At 41.8% G+C, this 23,328-nt stretch overlaps 1 protein-coding gene across 2 annotated transcripts; it reads left to right on the top strand.

Annotated features, from left to right (window-relative positions):
• Positions 1-1,710: 1,710 nt before the first annotated feature.
• On the top strand, positions 1,711-14,507 carry MRPS21 (mitochondrial ribosomal protein S21). Of its 2 annotated transcripts, none has more exons than XM_082856206.1 (3): positions 1,711-1,787; positions 2,222-2,336; positions 13,927-14,507. In XM_082856206.1, exons 2-3 carry the CDS (start codon positions 2,254-2,256, stop codon positions 14,105-14,107), a joined length of 264 nt encoding a protein of 87 aa, XP_082712332.1. In that variant the 5' UTR covers positions 1,711-1,787; positions 2,222-2,253; the 3' UTR covers positions 14,108-14,507. The 2 variants fall into 2 exon arrangements, with proteins under 2 accessions (XP_082712332.1, XP_082712333.1); XM_082856207.1 differs by lacking the exon at positions 1,711-1,787 and adding an exon at positions 1,803-2,005.
• Positions 14,508-23,328: the final 8,821 nt, after the last annotated feature.

Below are 23,328 nucleotides of genomic sequence, written 5' to 3'. Positions count from 1 at the left end.
GCTACCTTGTTTTACTATTTATTTTTTATGGCTACTTACTGCCTTTTGGTAGTCCAAGAGTCAGCGGCATGACACAAAGGCATTCAATAAAAGTTTGTTGATAAGCATAATCATGTTCCAGTCTAGCTCTATTTTGGTACTTTGAACCTGGCTTACTCTAAAACAGGCTTCAGGGTTTTTTTTGTTTTTAGATTTTTTAAAAAAATAAATTTATTTATTTATTGGGTCTTAGTTGCTGTGCGCAGGCTTTCTCTAGTTGCGGGGGCTACTCTTCCTTGCGGTGTGCAGGCTTCTCATTGTGGTGGCTTCTCTTGTTGCAGAGCTTGGGCCCTAGCCCCAGTGGTTGTGGCTCGCACGCTCTAGAGTGCAGGCTCAGTAGTTGTGGTACACAGGCTTAGTTGCTCCGCGGTGTGTGGGATCTTCCCAGACCAAGGCTCGAACCCGTGTCCCCTGCATTGGCAGGTGGATTCTCAACCACTGCACCACCAGGGAAGTCCAAGGCTTCAGTTTTTGTGTGAGGTCTATTAGCATAATTGATGATGATACATCTGTGTGTGTGTATGTGCCTCTGTGTTTTAGGGGAGGTAACCAAAGAACCTTATTACACAAGCACCTGGTTAGGACCTACTTTCTTCTGCGCCTTTCCCTACTGTATTCCAGTAGATCCGAACATATGTGAATAACCATAAAATGATATATATGTAGAAGTAACATACGAATAAAATAAAAGGAAAGCTGTTTCCACAATGAGGAAGAAATAAAAAAGGAGTTATTTATACTGTCACTAGGAGACAAATGGGATAGAAGCTGACATAAAAGAGTCTTTGATTCTAAATCCTGCAGGTGTTTCCCAATTCTTGTTTTTTTTAACTTATATTTTTGTCTGCGTTGGATCTTCGCTGCTGCTCACAGGCTTTCGCTAGTTGAAGCGAGTGGGGACTACTCTTTGATGTGATGCACGGGCTTCTCATAGTGGTGGCTTCCCTTGTTGCAGAGCACCGGCTCTAGGCGCGGGCTTAGTTGCTCCGCGGCATGTGGGATCTTCCCAGACCAGGGCTCAAACCCGTGTACCCTGCATTAGCAGGCGGAGTCTTAACCACTGCGCCACCAGGGAAGCCCTGTATTGATTCTTTCTTCAGTGATTTCACTTTATTTAGTGAAATGTCTGAGAAGGTGATGTTATAGGAATCTGATAGTATGTTCATTTCATTTTTTTTTTCCTTAGTTTTCAGGCAGATGAGGGGGTAAAACTCTTTTCCATCCGGAGAGCAGATCTCAAGGAATCTGTCCTTGGCGAAAACAGGAAGCATGCTCAGGAAGCTTCGCCTATTCTTATTTTCCTTCCAGAAAAAGAAATGGATTATCTATTTAAGGTTTAATAGGATTACAGCAGAGATTGGCACCACATTTTAAATCAACTATACTTCAATTTAAAAAAAAAGATTTAATAGGATTAAGGGGTACGGAATCGGGCTGACCTCTGATGCCGAAGGACGGAGACTCCACGAGAAACCGAGGAATCCGTTTAGGGCGGAATTTAAGGCAACAAATATTTTGCTTTGTCAGGTGTTGAGTCCAGGCCCGGGGGTTGGCGGTGGTGGGGGAGGATTAGAGAAACAGCCAACCCCGGCCCGAAGGACGGTTGCCATGGTTTCCACGTAGCTTCATTTCCCTTTCAGCCTCATTGTCTTCGCGGGGCGCTGGAGATCACGCAACTTCCGCTTCCGGTCGGGGCGGGCTTCCAGTCGGCTGGGCGCCGAGCGTTGAGGACCTTGTGCGGGGGAAGGGTAAAGTGAGGCGGGTGTGGCGGGAGGGCGCGGTTCTCGCGATTCCCCCCTTCCAAGCACGGAGAGACCCTGTTCCCGGCTCCCACCCCAAACCGTCCTGGGACGAGGAGCGGTAATTGGGAGGGAGAGGGGACGCCTGCGGCGCGTCCCGGTCTCCCATGACCGGTCAGATAAATCTACGTGGGGACGCCCTGCTACCGTCTGTCGTCTTCCCTATGGTAGGGTTTGTATTGGCAAAGAGATCGGGCGAATCTTGATAACAAGTCGCGTATACTTTCTAGGATATGAGGACTTGCAGGTGCCCCAGTCGCGCATGTTCCAGAGCCCATTGCATTTCCGGGCCCTGAATAAGCTACGTCGTTGTGTTTTCTGTTGTGTTTCTCTTTATTAGCTGGTCTCTATACTTTACTACCCCTTTCTCCGTCATACTTTAGGTCCTGCAGACTGAAGACTTAAATCCAAGGTCATGGCAAAACATCTGAAGTTCATTGCCAGAACTGTGATGGTACAGGAAGGGAATGTGGAAGGTGCATACAGGACCCTAAACAGGTAACTGGTTAGGGACCAGAATCATGCCTAGACCAACTCTTGAGAAGTGTGGTGGTTATTCTCTCACTTCCCCTGTTGTAGGTTGTCTCAAACCAGTGCCAGCCCAGGTGTTCACAGCCTTGAAACTTCTCAGACCCTCAGTTTACTATATTAAAAATGAAATTCTTTCCCAAACCTAACTGTGAGGCTTACTTATCAGCCATCATTCCTTTGATAATGAACCTGAATTCTATCCAAGACTTTAAAAAGAGCCCAAAGGGAAAATCAAGTTATAAAATTGCTAGTAAGCGAAAACATAGTACATGATATATAGAAAGCTGAGTGAGGGATTGGTGTGGGACAAGGCTAATGGAAAAGATGAACTCAGATTTGGGATCTTAGGGAAGCAAGCAAGAGATAGAAAAGTGTTACAGGTTCAGAGAAAGGTTAACAACACAAGCAAAAACAAGATGGAAATGAACTGGCTGGAGTGGAGGAGCTGTATTGAAAGGTTTTGAATGCTAGGGTAAGAGATGTAGAATGACTCTAATAAAAAACGCCTCACAGTTGTGGTTTCTCAAGAAAATAGTTCCTTAAGCTTCCCTTATCACTAGTTGTAAGGATTTTGACTTTCACTTATCATTTTCTCCCCAGTGAAGCAGAGTTTGGAGAAACAAATGCTTGTTGAGTTGAATTATCAAATAATTATATGAAAGAGATGTTAATATATGAGCTGGTCCTCGGCCTTAAGGCCACTAAGGTGGTAGCTTTATGTCAGAAGTAAGAGAAGCCTAGGGAGATTGAGTTATATTCCTTGGGTTACAATTGTTGAATGGTGGAAAGAAGCATAAATCACAATTTTCTAGTGCAATGTTCTTTGCTCTGTTACTACATTATTGACTAATTTCTCTGGAAATGGAGAGACCTACGGCAGTCACTCTCCAGTTAAGAATCCTTATTTGATTGGGTTTAAATATAGGTGGGGTTCTTGGGGGCTAAGAAGGTAAATGAAAGAGAACCAATTCTTACCCAAGCAAAGAGTTCTAGGTGTGGAGGGCTGGATGGCAGAGGACCATAGTAAATGAGGACAAAGGTGCTGTCAGAAGCTATGTAATTGAGAAGCAGTTGCAGGCTGAGTTGTCTGTCTTTTAAAAGGATCTGGTCTTGGGTCAGCCTCTTCTTTCAGTGACTGTGCATGCCAGTCATATCCTTGGGCAGAAGCTGTTCCCTCTGCATTTTCACTTGCGTCGAAAGAAAGATAATCAGTTAAGTACAGGGCAGTAAGATAATTCTATTTCATGTTTTTGTATTGCTGCTCATTCCCTACTCTCCTATTTTAGACCTTTAAGTGGCATGTCTGTGGGAGGGTTGAGATGTCTAATGATCTTTCTCTGCCCCTATACTGGAAGCACCAAGTGAATGTCTTTACAGATTCTGAAGTGAATTAGCTAGTGAGATGAAATGCTGAATTTGGGGAAAGGAAGTCTTGTAGATTACCTCACCCTTCTGACCTCTTCCTGTAAGTTTTTTGTTTGTTTGTTTTTTGGTTGTGCAGTGCAGCTTGCAGGATCTTAGTTCCCCACGAGGGATCGAACCTGGTCCCCCTGCAGTGCAAGCGCAGAGTCCTAACCACTGGACCGCCAGGGAATCCCAAGTTTTTTTCTGTATGATTTATTTTGGTGGATTTAGATGGGTCTTCTAACTAGGGTGACTGTGATGTTTGTATTGTTAAGGGATGTCAAAGGGCAGCTGTTAACCTGATGGTAAAACAAATTTCCAGAGGCTCAGCTTTAGCTCCCCTCACCTCTTTTATTCTTAAAGAACAAATAACACAAAAGCAAGAATTTTGTTTTTAGGAAATTAACTACTCTGATGAAGAACCAAAAAATAATTTGTGCAGCATTATTTATTGAACCATTTCTTACAGTTGTATCAAGAAAGTAGCTACAGGGAATTCCCTGGCAGTCCAGTGGTTAGGACTCTGCCCTTCCACTGCAGGGGGCACGATTGGGGATGGGGAGGTGGGGGCATGAACGAAGATCCCACATGCTGCACAGCATGGCCACAAGGCCAAAAAAAGAAAGAAAGAAAGAAAGTAGCTGCAACTTTAATACTTTTGACCAAAGCCAGGCCTAAAAATAGTTTTCTCACATAAATGAGGCAGCATAACTTAGTGGTTTAGAGCACAGAGCCAACTGACTGGTTCAGATCCCTGCTGTGCCATTTATTGGCCTCATAATCTGTGATTAGCTACTTAATATCTCTGCCTCAGTTTCTTCAGTAAAATGGAACTAATAATAGTGCCCACCTCATAGGGTTGATGTGAGGATTAAGTTAGTAATATAAATAAATTGCTTAGGACAGTGCTTGGCACATAGTAGGCATTATGTGTTAGCTATTATCATAATTTGGAAGTAACTGTAAGGGAGTTTTTACCCTTTTGGTTTTACTTCATGGGTGATTTGTTTATTCATTTGTTTTGAGAGATTGACAGTTTGCTTTAACTGTTTTTTCTCTTATGCTCCCTGATTATCAAGTTAATGCTCAAGGTGGCCTGGAGGTGAAAAAATGAGAAAATAATTTAGCTTTATTTTGTCCTGAGGCTCTAGTTGGCTGCTGGTATATTGGAATGACTTTTCCTATACATGCTGGTACTTTCCAACCAAGGCTTCTTCTCTATATGCTAATGCTAATCTCATTTTGAAATAACAGCATTTATTCCCTCTGTATGCACCGCTCCCTCATCCCCCATTTCCACTTACAAAAATTTAAAACCTGAAAAACAAAATGTTTCTAACTTCCTGCCTAAAGGAGTTGATCATCTCTCTATTGATGCCAAGTCTGCAGAAAGCATAAGGCCAATTCACCTTCTGAGAGAAGACTCTTCTATTTTTTTGCCTGGGATTGTTCTAATTAACCTGAAAACAAATCTCTGTATCTCCGCCTCTTATGAAATCCTAATTTAGCAAATACCTTTTTATTTAAGCAACATGAGGGTTTTGCTTTTCCTGTTTTTTCTTTTCTTTTTTTTTTCATTTTATCTGAAAATCTTTCCTGATCCCAGGTGTGGAGTGGGTGTAGGTGAGAAAAAAAGAAATAAATGACAGAAGGTGAGGTGTGTTTGGATACCTTCTGTCATCTGGCCTGGCCTAGTACTATCTTATACCTTCTTGTTCCTAAGAATCTGTTTTCAAATATCTCTAAATTGATTTCTTCCTTCTTTCCTTTCTTCTTCCCTCCTTCCTCCTTTTTGTTAAACAAGAACCCCATACTTTTAAGATTCTCTTTTTATAGGTGAATTGCAGTTTATGCATACTTTTTTCCTGGGTAGAAATGCTCATTTTAGTCAGAAACAGCAGGAAACTGGTCAGTGTAACGCTATGTGGTTTTTGACCCTGCTGCCAATCACCTGGGGGAATCTTTATTTAAAACAAAAAACAAAAACCCTCGTGATGTCAGGGCCCAACCTGAGACTAAATCAATCTCTCGATGGTGGCGTCTGACCAGCAGCATTTTTTACAATGTCTCATGAGATTTTAATATTCAGCTAGGATTTTAATAGTCTTAAGGGTAGAGACCTATGCTTTTTCATTTGTATATTCCTTGCATTTACCAAAGTGTCAGGTGCATAGAAAGCTCTCAATAAATGTCTACTTAATGAATATAAATGTTCCTTTATCTTCTGTCACTCCCTAAGTTTAGTGTTTGTCAAACCTTTCCACTGAAGTATACTTAACAGGAGAGGAGAGTGAAGGAACTATAAGGGGTTCTTCCACCACAAGCAAACATGGAATTTCTTTTTTTAATCTCTCTTTTTTTAATTAAAATTTTAGGTGATTTTTATTTGTTGTCTTTACGTTTGTTTTAGGGCTAGCACCCCCACTTCCACTCTAGTTAAAGTTGGTCCTCCAGGCAGATGCATTGAATTTATCTAGAGATTTTTGTCTTTGGATAGTACCCTTGGCATTCTATCAAGTATCCTAGGTAAGAAATGTGGTATTACTTTTTCCTCACTCCAGGGATTAAAACACCAACATAGGAATAGATCTGGGGGGGAAAAACAATTTACATTGCTGAAAAAGAAAAGAATTTGATCAGAAAGGAGAGGCATGGTTAGGCAGAAAAAAAAAATGAAGAAATTCTGGTCCCAGACACTCAGGGCCTGAGGTGTGATGATCTCGTTTTAGGCTTCCTTATGAATTTGGGAAATTCGAACTTTGTGACTAAGGTTATCTAGGAAAACAGTGCAAGAAGTGCATGGTTGGAAGAAGCCAGCTTGGAGCAAGTATTATGGCAGTGATTTTTATAATCTTTGGGGAGGATATGTATTTTGTCAATGTAGATTTATTCTTTAGGAAGCTGCATTTATGTTCCTTTTTATCTTGGAGTGTTAGATACATATCCTTAAATTATATTTTAGCCTCAGGAGAAAAAAGTGAACAAATATTTTGTTCTTAAAATAGGCAAGGACTTTTAAGCATCCAAATGTGAGCAGGTTGGTTCTGGATTGTCCCAGCATTCCTATCTGTCAGTCTGTCAAACACAGTAAACACAGTATTTTCTTTCCTTTTTTTTATAAATTTATTTATTTTATTTATTTTTGGCTGCATTGGGCCTTTGTTGCTGCGTGTGGGCTTTCTCTAGTTGCGGGGAGCGGGGGCTACTCTTCATTGTGGTGCACAGGCTTCTCATTGCGGTAGCTTCTCTTGTTGCGGAGCATGGGCTCTAGGCGCGCAGGCTTCAGTAGTTGTGGCATGCAGGCTCAGTAGTTGTGGCTCATGGGCTCTAGAGCGCAGGCTCAGTAGTTGTGGCACATGGCTTAGTTGCTCTGCAGCATGTGGGATCTTCCTGGACCAGGGCTCGAACCCATGTGCCCTGCATTGGCAGGCAGATTCTTAACCACTGAGCCACCAGAGAAGCCCTTTTTTTTCTTGTATTGAAGTACAGTTACTGTATAATATTATATAGGTTACAGGTGTACAATATAGTGATTCACAATTTTTTAAAGGTTATACTCCATTTATATTTATTGTAAAATATTGGCTATATTCCCCATGTTGTACAATATATTCTTGTAGCTTATTTATTTGGCTGCGCCATGCAGCTTTGGGGACCTTAGTTTCCTGATCAGGGATCAAACCCAGGCCCTGGCATTGAAAGTGGTGAGTCCTAACAACTGGACCGCCAGGGAATTCCTCTTGTAACTTATTTTATACCTAATAGTTTGTACTTCTTAATCCTCTACCCCTATATTGCCCCTCCCCTCCCCTCTCCCCACTGGTAACCACTAGTTTGTTCTCTATATCTGTGGGTCTGCTTCTTTTTGTTACTTTCACTAGTTTATTGTATTTTTTAGATGCCGCATATAAGTGAGATTATACAGTATTTGTCTTTCTCTATATGACTTATTTCACTTAAGCATAATGCCTTCCAAGTCCATCCAAACACAGTATTTTCTGACACTTTACTTCTTTTCCTCTGGTTTTCCGTAATGTCCTCTGGCTGCCTTTGCTGTATATCTCTCTTAAATCCCGGGCTTCTCCTCGTTTCTCTCAGCTTTCTGATAGTTGGTAGTTTAAAAATAAGTTGCATGTTCTGCGGTCTAATTACAACAATAGGTGTGAGAGCAAATGAGAGGAGAGGGAGGTGGTTAAAGCTTTAGCATGTTTGGAGCACAGATGCAGTCTTACAAAGGAAACAGCCTATGTGTCTGCACAGTGAGACCACCACAAAATGCTTGTTATATAACCAAGGGCCCTCATTGGTGCCCTGGGATGAAGAGATGGAGAGTGGGGGGTCATTAGGAAGCCCTGCGTGATTGGCTGGTGCCCAAGTAAAGAAAGGCAAGCACACTGGAAGCATGCCCAGTTGAACCCTTTTATTCCTGGTAGGTGAGCTTCTGGGCCCATTGAGTCCTTCTGTGTACATGTTGATCCTGGTGTAGGCTGGCTACACTGACATGTGAGTCTGCCACCCCCAAATTCCCCAGCCCAGGCAGCTCAGCTCCTTTTACATAGTCTGTTGAACTGGCAGCTGAGTTCTCCTTAAATGTTAGGTTGCCAGGCGCCCAAACTCCGGGTTGATCTGTTTACTCTAAACCCCTTGGTTGACTAGTCCTTGAACTACCTGTGAAAGCAGAAGCATCATTAGTAACACCCTCTCTATTTACTTCATGAGTTCTACAAAACTCTTCCTACATCCTTTATTAGAAATGAGTTGAGTAGATGCCTCTACTTTAGGGATTCTGGAACATTTGAAGATAATCTGTGCTTTTTCAGGATACCTAGAAAGTGCAAGGTAAGGAAGGAAATCCTCACCTTGCACCTTAGAATTTATTTGGTTTGTGTTTTGGAACTAGAACCATCCAAGGAACACCATTTAGCAACCCCATCATTATGTTGGGGGCCACCGATCTTTTCACTTTTTTCACCTCCTCTAACATTCCTTTGGTACTTTTTTCTTGTCTGTCTTTTCTGCCTGACCACACAGGCATTTACTTGGTAAGATGATCACTTCTGTTTCAGAACCCTTTTGAAACTCCAGTAGGATACCTGAGTGTGTTTCTAAACTCCTCCTCCTTTTGCTGTTTTCTTTCATACTACTTTAAACTGTCTTTGTCATTCCAGTAGGCTCTTCTTCCTAGGTGAAGTCATATCTAGGGTCTCTGTTCTTTTCATAGTCTCTCCTCAAATCCAGTCTCCTTGCCCTTTTTATATTTCCAGTCTTTCCCTTTCAGGCACTGTTTTTGTTGTTGTTTTTTCTGTTTTTTCTCTAATATACTAGTCTCTAGTCCAAAAAGTGGCCTTCATTAAATAGCAGTAAACAGGGTCTAGACAGAAATAACTACTTAATTGTTTGGATCACTTCCTTTCCCTTTGTGTGCCATGTCTTCTTGGCTTGCATCTTTTTACTCTAATTAAGGAGCCTGGCCCAGCTCTTTCCTCCCTCATTTTTCGCTTTGCCCATGGGCACCGCAATAATTTGTCTTTCAAACCTCAGTGGTTTTTGTTTGAGAAGCAGAGTGCTATTACAGAGCACTGCACTAAAGACCTGAATTCTACTGCTAGCTCCATTTTGTGATCTTGGGCAGGTCAGCCTCTCTAAACTTCAGTTTTCTAATCTGTAAAGAGATGACTGGAACTCCCCTGGTGGTCCAGTGGTAAGATCCTGCATGCCACGTGGTGCGGCCAAAAAAAAAAAAAGGTGACATTACCTGCTTAATCAGTTTCATAGGATAATGATTAGGGTCATGGATATGAAAATGCTATCTAAAGTCTAATGTGCCATTTTAGTAAAGGTAATATTGAGGCCTTCTGAGCTAATATTCCCAAGAACTGTGTCTGTTAGAAAGTAACTTAATCCCTTGAGCTGTGGACATTTGTCAGTCACCAAGAGGATTCATTTTTGTCATACATTTACTGATATTCTGCCAAGTACTATATTAAATGCAAAAATGAAAGACTTAATCTCTAACCTTAGAAAGCACACAACCCCGTAAGGGAGAATTTAAAAACTAAAAAACCAAACATGGCTAAAAATAATACTGTCTGATCAGTGCTTTAAAAGTGTACTGTGGCATTGGTTCTCCCTGGACCATTAGCAGCAAAATCATTTGGGAACTTGTTAGAAATGCAGACTCGTGGGCCCCACCCTAGACCTGTGGAATCAGAAACGAGGTGGCACAGCAGTCAGTGTTTTAACAAGTTTTCCAGGTGACTGTTGCATGAGTCTCAAAGTTTGAGAACCACTGTGCGTTGGGAACAGAGAGAAGGAGTGATTAATTTCTCCTGGACCAGTTTACAAATATCATTACCCGTTGATCTGGGCCTTTGAAGAATAAATGGCCTTTCATAAAACAGAAAAAGAAAGGAATCATATTCTCAGAGAACATCATGAACAAATGTAAAAAATACATGTGTAGTGTGTTTGGAAAACACCTAGCTCAATATGACTAGACATAGGCTTTTTAGGGCAAGTTATTAAAGATAAAGCTAGAGAGAGAGAGGGTGAAGCTCAATTGTTTAGGACTTTGAGCTTAGACTAGTGGTTCCCAAATTTATCTGCACATTGCAATTACCTAGGGAACTTAACAAACCCTGCCTGTGTCCCTCCCCTCTTGTGACTTAATTGGAATGTTTTAAAGATCCCCAAGTGATTCTAATGTGCAAACAAGTTTGGGAACCACTGGCTTAGGCTATTTTGTTTATTGGGAAAGATTTTTTAACATCAGAGTACACAATCTGATTTATTTTTTATAAATTTATTTATTTCTTTTTGGCTGCATTGGGTCTTCGTTGCTGCGTGCAGGCTTTCTCTAGTTGGGGCGAGCGGGGGCTGCTCTTCGTTGCGGTGTGCAGGCTTCTTATTGTAGTGGCTTCTCTTGTTGCGGAGCACAGGCTCTAGGAGCACGGGCTTCAGTAATTGCAGCACGCGGGCTCAGTAGTTGTGGCTCATGGGCTCTAGAGCGCAGGTTCAGTAGTTGTGGCGCACAGGCTTAGTTGCTCCGTGGCATGTGGGATCTTCCCAGACCAGGGCTCGAACCTGTGTCCCCTGTATTGGCAGGCGGATTCTTAACCATTGCGCCACCAGGGAAGTCCCACAATCTGATTTATGTTTTAGGACAATAATTGGTGTAGGGAAGGAGAATGGAAATAGGGCAGCCTGTTTACCCTTCACAATTCAAATAAGGTATCCGTTAGAAAGCTTTCATAACCACCTTCTTATCAAGTCCAGATTATATACCTCTCCTGTGTGCTTCCCTTATCTTTGCATCTATCACATTCTATTGTAATTCTTACATAATTGTCTTCTCTACTAGACTGCAAGGGCAGGGAACTATGCCTAAGTTTGTTTTATATCCTCAGCATTTAACACAGTGTCTGGTACAGAGTTGGGATTCCATAAATACTTATTGATTAAATGATCAGTTAGATGATTATTTCAGTACAGGTATAAGGACCATAATAAGAGCTGTAGCCATAGGGAAAGGAGAGAAGGAAAAGATCTAAGAACTATTTCAGGTTATAGAATGTATAGGATATTGTAAATGTGAGTGTAGGAAGTAAAGGAGAAGGCCTACTCCAGGAACATGGTGAGATTTTTAGCTTGACTAACTGGTGATGCCATTAGCAGAGAGAGTACAGAGGAGGAAGAATGAATTTTAGGAGGAGATAATAAAATTGGTTTTTGTGGGGTTTAAGGCAATTGGAAACATCAGTCTAGTTCTAAGATAAGATTGGGGCTAGAGATAATGATTTAAGAGTCAACCAGTGTCTGGGTCCGTTCTCAAGTGTGGCTCTACATTAGAATTACCTGAGGGGTGTTTTAAAATATACCCAGTGTAACCCCACTGGAGACCAATTAAATCAGAATCTCTGAGGAACGGGACCAAGGCATGAATACTTTTTAAAGGCTCTTCGGGAAATGATTGCATTGTGCACAGGGTTGAAGCCCGTGGTAAAGTTTAAGGGAATCATGTAGAACCAAAAAGGAGGTGGTTTACAGTCAGAATCTGGAGGGATACCAACAGTTAAGGGTAAATTAGGAAGAAAGCCAGCAATGGAGACCCTTTTGTGGGCCAAGACACTGAGTCTTTGGTGCCCTACTTTTTTTTGGCTGCGTTGGGTCTTCGTTGCTGCGCGCAGGCTTTCTCTAGTTGCGGCGAGTGGGGGCTACTCTTTACTGCAGTGTGTGGACTTCTCGTGGTGGTGGCTTCTCGTTGTGGAGCACGGGCTCTAGGCACGTGGGTTTCAGTAGTTGCAGCATGTGGGCTCAGTAGTTGTGGCACGTGGGTCCTACAGAGCACAGGCTTCAGTAGTTGTGGCACATGGGGCTTAGTTGCTCTGTGGTATGTGGGATCTTCCTGGACCAAAGACTGAACCTGTGTCCCCTGCATTGGCAGATAGATTCTTAACCACTGTGCCACCAGGGAAGTCCCCTGGTGCTCTGCTTTTCTATTGTACAACTCTAGTGTTGGATCCACATGACTTCTGGGCATGACTGTGTTTTCAACAGAACCTGAATTATCTACTCCTCCCACTTCTGGGAGTTGGCAACAATTCCCTTGCCTCCCATCTCCCTGCCACTAAAACCTAGACAAACTGATCTTACAGATCAGCAGGAGCCTAGGAGAGGATCCCAAGGGATAGTGGTTCCCATGTCTATTCACATTTGTAATGTACCCAAAGCTCAAATCTTTTCAAGTACATGTTCAATCTATTATTGTTATCTTAGGCTTTTGGTATAACATACCAGCAATAAATAGGGTTTCCCACTGAGCGAAAGTAGCTGGTAGTTTCTTATTTTTATTTCCTTCTGCTGTCCCCCTTCCAGTTATAATAGCCACGTCTCAACTTCTCTACCTCCAATTGTGTTTTTGACGTACTTTTTACATGTAATGAAAGGAAAGGGTAGGCAGGAATGGGGTCATGTAAACAGTGCCAGGATGGAGGGCAGTAGCAGCAGGTGCCTCCAGACCTCCTCAGGACCAACTGATGATGAGTTGAGAGGGAGAGACAAGTTTCAGATTGGAGCCAGAGCTCTCAGGAGCCCAGGGATAAGGTAGGTTATAGAATAAACCCCCGTGTCCTCTTGGCTCAGTGAGAACAAAGGGGCTGGTTTGAGTTAAGCGTGTTATGAATCCAAGAGAAACTGTGTTGTAAGGAATTAGGTGGGCAGGAAAAAACAAATTGAACTAAATTAAGATTAATAAAATACGGTTTCTGTCTTCAGGGATTATTAGTCTAGTGAGGGAGACATTTGTATAAATAACTAACAGAATGGCAAAATGAAATAATCTCTAAATAGGTATACAACAAAATTATTTTCTCTAAGAAGATGAGAAAGCTTTTGTGGAGAGATGGCATCTGGATTTAGCATCAAAAAGATGTGGAAAAGCTCAGAAGGTTGGCAGCTAGGGGTTGGGGATGGCATTCTAGGCTGAGGAAGCAGTGTGAGTAAAGACTTGGTATTAATGTGTGTTCAGAGAGTAGTCAGTAAAGTAGTGTGGTTGGAGCATGTGGTACATGCAAAAATCATGCTTGAGGCTATTATTTTAATGCTCCCATTTGTATCACTGTTGTGATAAGGGCCTCTTCTTTCCCTGTATTAAGTGGGCCCAGATATTTCTCAGACTTACAGACTTCAGCTGCATCAGCTCTTAAACACAGTAGGGGTGGAACTACATTCTCCACTAAGGACCACATAGGAATCACCCCTAGTTATTTTTTCCTATTGCAAATGAGTTACCCATTTGAAAATTCCGAAATGGCCCCTTGGTTGAGACTCACTGCCATAGGGAGCCACTGTTCTTTTGGGTCTGTGCCATATCCCAGGTGTGTTGTGGTAGAAAAAAAAAAAAAAGGTTGAGAACATGACCATGACTATAAACTCCCCAAGAACAAGGACTATATAATTAATTGCCTTTTTATTTCCCCACATATTACTGTTTGGTGCCTGGCCTCTATATGTTGGCAGTTAATGCTGTATTGTCACTATTTCACACCATTTTTACAGACACCAGTTATTTGGTCAATTGACTTCTGATCATTGTGAAACTGGAAAAAACAATAAGGAGCCTAAGCCTCTAACTTCATTGCCTGTGTTTATACAGAATCCTTACCATGGATGGGCTCATTGAGGACATAAAGCGACGGCGATACTACGAGAAGCCTTGCCGCCGGCGACAGAGGGAAAGCTATGAAACCTGCCGGCGAATCTACAACATGGAAATGGCTCGCAAGATCAACTTCTTGATGCGAAAGAATCGGGCGGATCCGTGGCAGGGCTGCTGAGGCCTGTGGATAGGAGGCCCCATGTGAAAATCCTTATCCAGCTGTCTCCACCTCTTTTCTTTCTCCCACCCCATTTTCTCTTACCTTTCTTACAATAAACTCACATATATGCAAGAAGGCCTGCATATATAGAAGCAGTCCCACTAGTCAGCAATAGACACTTTCTTGTATTAAGTCAAAGAGAAACCAAGTCCAAAAATAGTCTGGGAGTAGAATGGTGGTTGCCAAGGGCTGGTGTTGAGAGGAGGGGAATGGGAAATTATTGTCTAATGAGAGCAGAGTTTCAGTTTGGGAAGATGAAAAAGTTCTGGAGGTGGATAGTGGTGATACTTGCACAGCAACGTGAATGTACTTAATGCCACTGAACTGTACACTTAAATGATTAAAATGTTAAATTTTATGTTTTGTATATTTTACTGTAATTTTTTTTAAATATTTATTTATTTATTTGGCTGCGCCAGGTCTTAGCTGCAGGACACAGGATCTTTGTTGCCGCCTGCGTGATCTTTAATTGTGGCATGAGGGATCTAGTTCCCTGACCAGGGATCGAATCTGGGCCCCCTACATTGGGAGCATGGAGCCTTAGCTGCTGGACCACCAGGGAAGTCCCTATATTTTACTGTAATTTTTTGAAATGTAGTCTGAAGTGGGAAATTTTTTAAAATGTAGTGGAGTATATCTACCATGTCTAATTTTTGTGAAACCCAAAGCAAGATCTTATTATTGGAAAACGATCTATTCCTCTTTACTGAACTGCCTTCCAACTATTAGGTAAAAGGAAGAGGAAACGTGTATATTTGGAATAAATTCTACTTCTGAAACACCCATCAACCAGGGTAGAGAGCTGGAACCCTTCCCCAAAGGAATCCTTAAGACAGTCTAACATTCACCCCTGTTTTGTCTTTCCTGTGGTTTTCCTAAAGGAGGCTAGTGGAGGGTTGGTGGAAAAGAAAGCAGTAGATGGATGGTAGGAAAGAGAGAATGGGGGAGTGTTAAGAGAAAGAAGGGCACAAAGCCAGAAATACCTACAGCAGTGGTTCTCAAAGTGTGATCTTCAGATCAGTAGCATCACCTGAGAAATTGCTAGAAATGGAAAATTTGGGACCTACTTTAGACCTTCTGAATTGGAAATTGAGGTTGAAGCCCGGCAATCTATTTTAACAAGCCCTGCAGGTGATTCTGATGCAGGCTAAAACTGGAGAACCATTGCCCTATAGTACTCAAAAGAGATTCCAGGTGGAGGTCCCAACTACCACCCCTGCCCTCCTCAACAGGCACTCCTGGGCATGGGACTCTTGACAGCTGGGGCATCTGACCACTGTGGGAAGACCAGCTGCTCTGCTTCCTCTCCTGCTGTGTTTCCTCTGATCTTGGTCCCCTAACAGCCATGCCTGCTAGTATAAGGAGAGTTGGTGCCAACCCCTGTAGGAGAATGCAGAGGGTAGGTGGAAGTGGCTAGCCCACCTCTCCTCACCCTGAGTGGAGCCCACTCAGCATAGTGTTAAAAAAGGAAGTAAATAATGTATAACTGATTCACTTTGTTATAAAGCAGAAACTAACATACCATTGTAAAGCAATTATACTCCAATAAAGATGTTAAAAAAAGGTAAACAGAGCCAACTGCCAAGCCTCCTATCTCTCCAGATTACTAGTGTTCAAATATTGCCCCCTTGTGGTACAGTAGCGTGGCTTCAGATTTCTTCTGGTCTTAATTCTGTCTTCAGTGTCTTTTTCTCTCTTTCACAATAACCATACTTACTGATTAAACAGCAGATATGATGGAACCAGTGTTCCTTGTGTCTCAGGGCTTGATTGTCTTTCTTCCACTCATCAGGAATAAGGCCCATGGTGAATAAAGCATATTATTGGGCACTACATAGAAACAGCTTATAAATAGAAGATCTGGTCCTTGCCCTCTAGAGACTTACATTGCGATTTGAGAAATTCTGTATACAGACTGTCTTCAACTCTGTTACTTTTGTACAACCTCATTTTAATAAGTTAACAAATTAGACACTGATACTTCTGAATCACCTTTCAATCTCTGAATTTGGTCTTCAGTACATTACTTCTGAATGATTTTGAGCCACAGCATGTTATCACCTGTTGCCGATTGCTGTTGCTAAAGAATAAAGACCTGGCTTCTGCCAAAATGGCAGGGTATGTTTGTGATAGCAGTATTAGGTCTGTTACTTGGCAGCACTTCTCCCTGTTAAGTGGCAGCTTTTCTCTGAGGCTAAAGTTGCTTCTGTCGTCTCTCCAAAATACTAAGGGGTGGCTAAGCTCTGGAATTCGAATGTCTCTGAAATTATCCCCTGCTTGTCCTAATCTCCAGTCCTGACCACTGTCCATGTACCCCGGAGCAGTGAACAATGATGGGTTGTAGCAGGTGGCCAGTAGAAAAGGCCTCGTGTGTGAGAAGCGGGTAGCTGACTTGGTGAGGTCCCAATCAGCTTGTGCTGTCATGGAAGAAAGACCTTCCACTCCCTGCTCTGGGAAGCTAGAGGATACCTCATGGTCATTTAATGAGTGGGGATTGCCCTAATCTTTTTATTCCTGCATCACCTTCGGGAGAGGGGTGCTTTAGTATTTACACAGTTACAGGGCGATAGATACAATACCTCCTACCTTGATCTTTGGCACCTATGACATCTCTTAGATGTCCACTGGATTACCTCTGTCAGGCATGTTTAGTACTCTGGAAACAGGTACCCCTTTAAAATTGGACTCTGTTGAGTAACTTTGACATTGTACTTTTAAAGTTTTCAGAAGTGCACTAAGTACAAAATAAGTTTGCCTATATGTTAACTGAAAATACTAAGGAATAACTACTCACTGTATACAGTAAGTCCTCTACATACAAACCTTCAAGTTGCGAACTTTCAAAGATGTGAATGTGCGTGCCAGCCCCTGCATGCCAGCTGTTGTACTGTACTACTGTACTTTTCAAGGTACTATACTGTAAGATTAAAAATGTTTTATTTTTTGTGTTTATGTACATATTATTTGTGTGAAAAGTATTATAAACCTATCAGTACAGTACTATATATGCTGATTGTGTTAGTTGGGTACTTAGGCTAACTTTGTTGGACTTACGAACAAACTGGACTTACGAACGTGCTCTTGGAACAGAACTCGTTCATACGTAGGCGACTATTACTTCAGACTGTATTAAGTGTAGGTAGTTGAAGGAAAAGGAAAAGATTGGAGCTTCTAGTATGTGCCAGCTACCTTATATGCATAGTTTTTTACATAGTCAAAAAGATCTAGATTCAGGGGCTTCCCTGGTGGTCCAATCGTTAAGACTCCTCACTCGGGCTTCCCTGGTGGCACAGTGATTAAGAATCTGCCTGCCAATGCAGGGGACATGGGTTTGAGCCCTTGTCTGGGAAGATCCCACATGCCGCGGAGCAACTAAGCCCGTGTGCTACAACTACTGAGCCTGCGCTCTAGAGCCCACGAGCCACAGCTACTGAGCCTGCGTGCCACAACTACTGAAGCCCGAGCTCCGCAACGAGAGGCCACGCAATGAGAAGCCTGCGCACTGCAACGAAACAGTAGCCCCTATTTGCCACAAATGGAGAAGGCCCTCGACAGCAACAAAGATCCAACGCAGCCAAAAATAAATAAATAAATTTATTAAAACAAAAACTCCTCACTCCCAGTGCAGGGGGCCCGGGTTCGCTCCCTGGTCAGGGAACTTGATCCTGCCTGCTGCAAGTAAAGATCCTGCATGCTTCAGCTAAGATCCCACATGCCACAACGAAGGTCCTGCACACGGCAATGAAGATCCCATGTGCCGCAACTAAGACCCAGTGCAGCCAAATGCATAAATAAATATTTTTAAAATATATATATAACATGAAGTTTACCATTTTAACCATTTTTAAATGTACAATTGAGTATTATGTAACTATTACCACTATCTATTTCCAAAACATTTTCATCACCTGAAATAAACTAATCATTAAGCAATAATTTCCCACCCTCCACCCCCTGCCTCCCCATAGCCCCTGGTATTTGTCTATTCTATTTGTCTATTCTAGGTACTTCATATAAGTGGAATCATACAATATTTTCCCTTCTGTGTCTGGCTTATTTCACTTAGCGTATTTTCAAGGTTTATCTATGTTGTACTATGTATCCGAAATTCATTCCTTTTTATGGAGGAAAAATATTCCATTGTGTTTATATATATGTATACATGTGTGTGTATATATATATATATGTGTATATATATATATATATGCCACATTTTGTTTATTCATTCATCTGTCATTAAACACTTGGGTTGCTTCCACCTTTTCACTAATGTGAATAATGCTGCTATGAACGTGGATGTACAAGTATCTCTTTGAGACCCTACTTTTAGTTCTTAGGGTATATACGCAGAAGGAGAATTGCTGGATTATAGAGTAATCCTGTTTTTTGAGAAACCACCATGCATTTTTCCATAGTGGTTGCACCATCTTACATTCCCACTAACAGTGTGCAGGGTTCCGATTTCTCCATATCCTTGTCAACCCTTGTTATTTTCTGGGTTTTTTGATAGTAACCAACCTAATGGATGTGAGGTGGTATCTCCTTGTGGTTTAGATTTTTATTTCCCTAATGACTAATGATGTTGAGCATCTTTTCATGTGCTTTTTGGCCACCTGTATATCTTCTTTGGAGAAATGTGTAGTTAAGTTCTTTGCCCATTTTTAATTGGGTTATTTGTTTTTTGTTGAGTTATAGGAGTTCTCTATATATTCTATATATTAATCCCTTATTATATATATGACTTGCAAATATTTTCTCCCATTCTGTGGATTACCTTATCTCTCTCTTGATGGTGTCCTTTGATGCACAGAAGTTTTTAATTTTGAAGTCCAATTTATTTTTTCTTTTGTTGCTGTGTTTTTGGTGTTATATCCAAGAAAATTACTGCCAAATTCAATGTCATGAAGATTTTCCCGTTTTCTTCTAAGACTTTTTATGGTTTTCGCTCTTAAGTTTAGGTCTTTGATCCACTTTGGGTTAATTTTTGTATATGGAATGAGGAAGGGGTCTCATTCTTTTGCATGTGGATGTCCAGTTTTCCCTCCACCATCTGATGAAAGACTGTCCTTTTTCCATTGCATGGTCTTGACACCCTTTAAAAAACACAACTGACCGTGGACTTCCCTGGTGGCGCATTGGTTAAGAATCTGCCTGCCAATGCAGGGGACACGGGCTCGAGCCCTGGCCCGGGAAAATCCCACATGCCACGGAGCAACTAAGCCCACGTGCCTCAACTACTGAAGCCCGCGCGCCTAGAGCCCGTGCTCCGCAACAAGAGAAGCCGCTGCAATGAGAAGCCTGCGCACCGCAACAAAGAGTAGCCCCTACTCGCCGCAACTAGAGAAAGCCCACGTGCAGCAACAAGGACCCAATGCAGCCAAAAAAACCAAACCAAAACAACAACTGACAGTATGTGTGAGGTTTACTTCTGGGCTGTCTAATCTATTCTGTTGATCTATATGTCCATCCTTATGCCAGTGTCACACTAAATACGTTTTATTTGTTTTCTGTTGTTGTTTTTTAAAATCTATTTTATTTTTGGCTGTGCTGGGTCTTCGTTGCTGCACATGGGCTTTCTCTAGTTGTGGCGAGCGGGGGCTACTCTTCGATGCGGCGCGCGGGCTTCTCATTGCAGTGGCTTCTCTTGTTGCGGAGCACGGGCTCTAGGCGCGCGGGCTTAGTAGTTGTGGCGCACGGGCTTAATTGCTCCACGGCATGTGGGATCTTCCCAGACCAGGGCTCGAACCTATGTCCACTGCATTGGTAGGCGGATTCTTAATCACTGCGCCACCAGGGAAGTCCCTAAATATGTTTTATAAGTTACATTTAATCTTCACAATATTCTTTTAAAGTAGAGACTTATTCTCATTTTATAATTGGGGCAACAACCTCAGAAAAATGTATTACCTGAAGGAATCACAGACTCACAGCTAGTAACTGCGAGACTAAGATTTAAACCCGTCTGATTCCAAATATTGGAAATAAAATCAGTTCCTAAAAAAAAAAAAGAAAATCCCTATGGGGAATTGAATCCAGGTAGTTAAAAGCACTGAAAATAAATTTACAACTCTGCAGAGTTAGAACTCATTAACCCATTCAACAGACTTTTTGGAGTGACTACTTATGTGAGACATTGGTTTTAGGTGCTGTAGATACAATGAGGAAACTGAGGCATGAATTAGTTGAGCAAGAAGTACCCTCAGTTTGCTACTCAAAGCCAGGATTTATTCATTGTTTCATCCTGCACCATCAGGGAAGGTAGATTTTGGTACATACTTCTCAAGCTTATTAAAAACCAGACTTTAAATACAAAAATCTGGTGCTCCCTGGGAAATTCTAATAACCTCCCTAGAGAATAACTGCATTTTCCAGTGAACCTACTATCTAAGAAAACATCTTAGGGTTTTCATTTCTGTCATTTGTAATCTGGAAATAATACTTTTTTTTGAATTTTCCATGTATAAAATTGTGTCAATTTGGGGGCATGCTTTTTCCAAACTATACTTCACCCACACACAATACTTTTCAGAAACACTGGTTAAAAGGGTATTTAAAGTAGGTTTAAAGCCTCATTTTGAAGAAAGGGAAAAATACAGGCTTATTGGTAAAATGAGAAAAACATTGAGCCCTTACTATGCCTGGCACTATCCTAGGTCCCGGAGATACAATGTAACACAATTCCTGTCTGTAAGGAATTTCCATTCTTTTTTTTTTTTTTTTTGCAATCACCTTATTATTGTTTCAGGCAAGATCATCAATAAATGCTAAAATTAGAAGGTGAAAATTTGATGAGAAACATGACATGTATGTAGTCACCAAGCATCTCCCCCATATTGTTTTTTTTTTTTTTTTGGCCGCATCTTGTGGCATGCAGGATCTCAGTTCCCTGGTCTCAGTTCCTGGACCAGGGATCGAAACTGTGCCCCATGCAATGGAAGCATGGAGTCTTAACCATGGACTGCCAGGGAATTCCCAGGAATTTCCATTCTTTAGGACACCAGACTTCAGCAGGTTCTGAGGCCTGTAAGATCCACTGCTAAAAAAGATCTGTTCTTTAATTCAACAAATATTTAATTGTGCCAGGTGGTATTGTAGGCATTTAAGATATATCAATGAACAATGATTACTGCCTTTATGGAGTTGACATTCTAGCAGAGGGAGTCAGATGATAAGCAATAAATATAATAAGAAAATTACCTAGTACTAGTAGCATAAGTGGTGATAAGTACTATGGAAAAAGGAAAAAGGAAACAAAAAATGGGATAGTTAACTGTGCCAAGCAGACTCCAGAATTAAATAGGGTGGCTGGGGAAGACTTCTCTGAGGTTAATTTTGAATAAAAATCTGAAGGAGTTAGGGAGCAAACCATGCACATATCTGGATGAAGAGCAATTCAGGCAGAAAGCAACAAGTGCAAAGGCCTTGAGGTGAAATTATGCTTGGCATATTCAAGGAACAACAAGGGGTAAGATCCTGGAGGTGAATGAGTGAAGAAAAGAGTAGTAGGTGAGATCACAGAGATAATGGAGTGTGGCAGATCTGGTAGGGCATTTTGCTCTGAGTGCTATGTAAAGCCAGTGGATAGTTTTGAGCAGGGAAGTGATACAACATTTCTGATGTGTTAACATGATCATGATGGCAACTGTGATGAAACTAGACTAAGTGAGGACAAGGTGGAAGCAAGAGAAAGCAGTAAGACTACTAAAATAATCCAAGCATAAAGGTGATAGTAGTGTAGGGTAGTGAGAAGCAGATGGTTTCTGTATATATTCTGAAAGTAGGGCCAATGGAACTTGCTGATTGGCTGGAGAAAAACAGAGGGGTTGAGGATGACTGAGATTATTGGCCTGCATAACTGTCAACTGAAAGAAAAATGTACAACATGAGAGTTGTGAGTTTAGTTTTGTACAGGGTCTTACTGAGGGAGACACATGTTCAAGAAGCACTTGAAATGTGTTCCACCAGACTACAAAATGGTGGAGGCTTATAAAGGCAAAAACCACAAGGTTATAGTTAGTTACGTGAGTTCTTTATCAAGAATTATAATTGGAGCTGGCAAGAAGTAAGGGTGCTTGTTTTGGGGTTTTTTTTTTTTTTTTTGGCTGCACCACACGGCTTACACAATCTTAGTTCTGAACCCAGGCCCTGGCAGTGAAAGCGCCAAGTCATAATCACTGGACCACCAGGAAATTCCCAAGGGTGCTTGTTAAATAAGGGTTGGTTGGGGTCCGAATTGGTTGCACGGTTACAAGGGGAGACCTTGAGACCATAAGGATGCAGTGGCTGTGTTGTTCTGAATATGACCAGTGGTGTCCTTGGGTTCTGTACAGTTCAAAGAAAGTTCAAGTTCTCGGTGGGGCAGAATTGTGTCTGAGACCAGATCCTCAATGGCCTCCCAACTCCATTTTTTATACCTGTACTGTGGTTACTCCATTATAATTTCAATTTGTCATCAACTGTAAGAATATAGTTGCCATTAACTGAGATGAGGAAGACTGTGTTGGGAGCTGGTTTTTTGGGGATGGTGGTGGTTAGAATCAGGAGCTTAGTTTTCATCATGTAAGTTTAGGATGTCTACTATACATTTATGTAGCCAACTGGATATATTATTATATGTCAAGTAGCTGTATTGAACTCTGTGAGAAGCACTGTCACTCTTGTGGTCTTCACAGCAACCCTATGAGGTGGATTTTTTTTTTACAAGTGAGGAAAGAGAGGGCTTAAGTAACTTGCCTAATGTCGCAGCTAAAGTGGGAGAGCTGGAATACAACTACAGACACTGGCTTTAAAACTCGTGCTCTTGCTTAATCATTAAGTAATACTGAATCTCAGTGGATGCCTGACATATAGTAATAGACACTCAATAATTATTTGTTGCGTGAATGAATGGAAGAAAAAAACAGTAAAGGGGAGGGATGGGCTACTATCTTCAGAGTCCTCCTATACTCGTTTTCTTTCTGGGTGATCTCTGGCACCACTGCGAAGTTAAGGAAAAAGGCTAAGGAGGGGGCGGGGGGCGGCTAATGCTAGTGATCACGACTCTTGCAGGGTTTACTTTCTATCACAAAGTCCAGGTTTAGCCCAAACGCAGAAGCCCCGTTTTTAGTTCTACCATGACCTTAGCGCACTTATTCTCCACACTAGGAATGCTACAAGTAGCCCAATTTATGCTTCAGGGA

This window comes from Leucopleurus acutus (assembly GCF_964270905.1).
Source record: "Leucopleurus acutus genome assembly, chromosome: 2".
In the NCBI taxonomy this organism is placed as follows: domain Eukaryota; kingdom Metazoa; phylum Chordata; class Mammalia; order Artiodactyla; family Delphinidae; genus Leucopleurus; species Leucopleurus acutus.
Note: the sequence above shows the minus strand (reverse complement) of the source record. Positions and strands in the feature narration are given on the sequence as shown.

Bases quoted from the DNA above. Each gene is read 5' to 3' on its own strand.
- MRPS21 (XM_082856206.1), top strand. From the start codon at position 2,254: ATGGCAAAACATCTGAAGTTCATTGCCAGAACTGTGATGGTACAGGAA. The intron at 2,337-13,926 runs GTAACTGGTTAG...GTGTTTATACAG, and splicing joins GCATACAGGACCCTAAACAG to AATCCTTACCATGGATGGGC.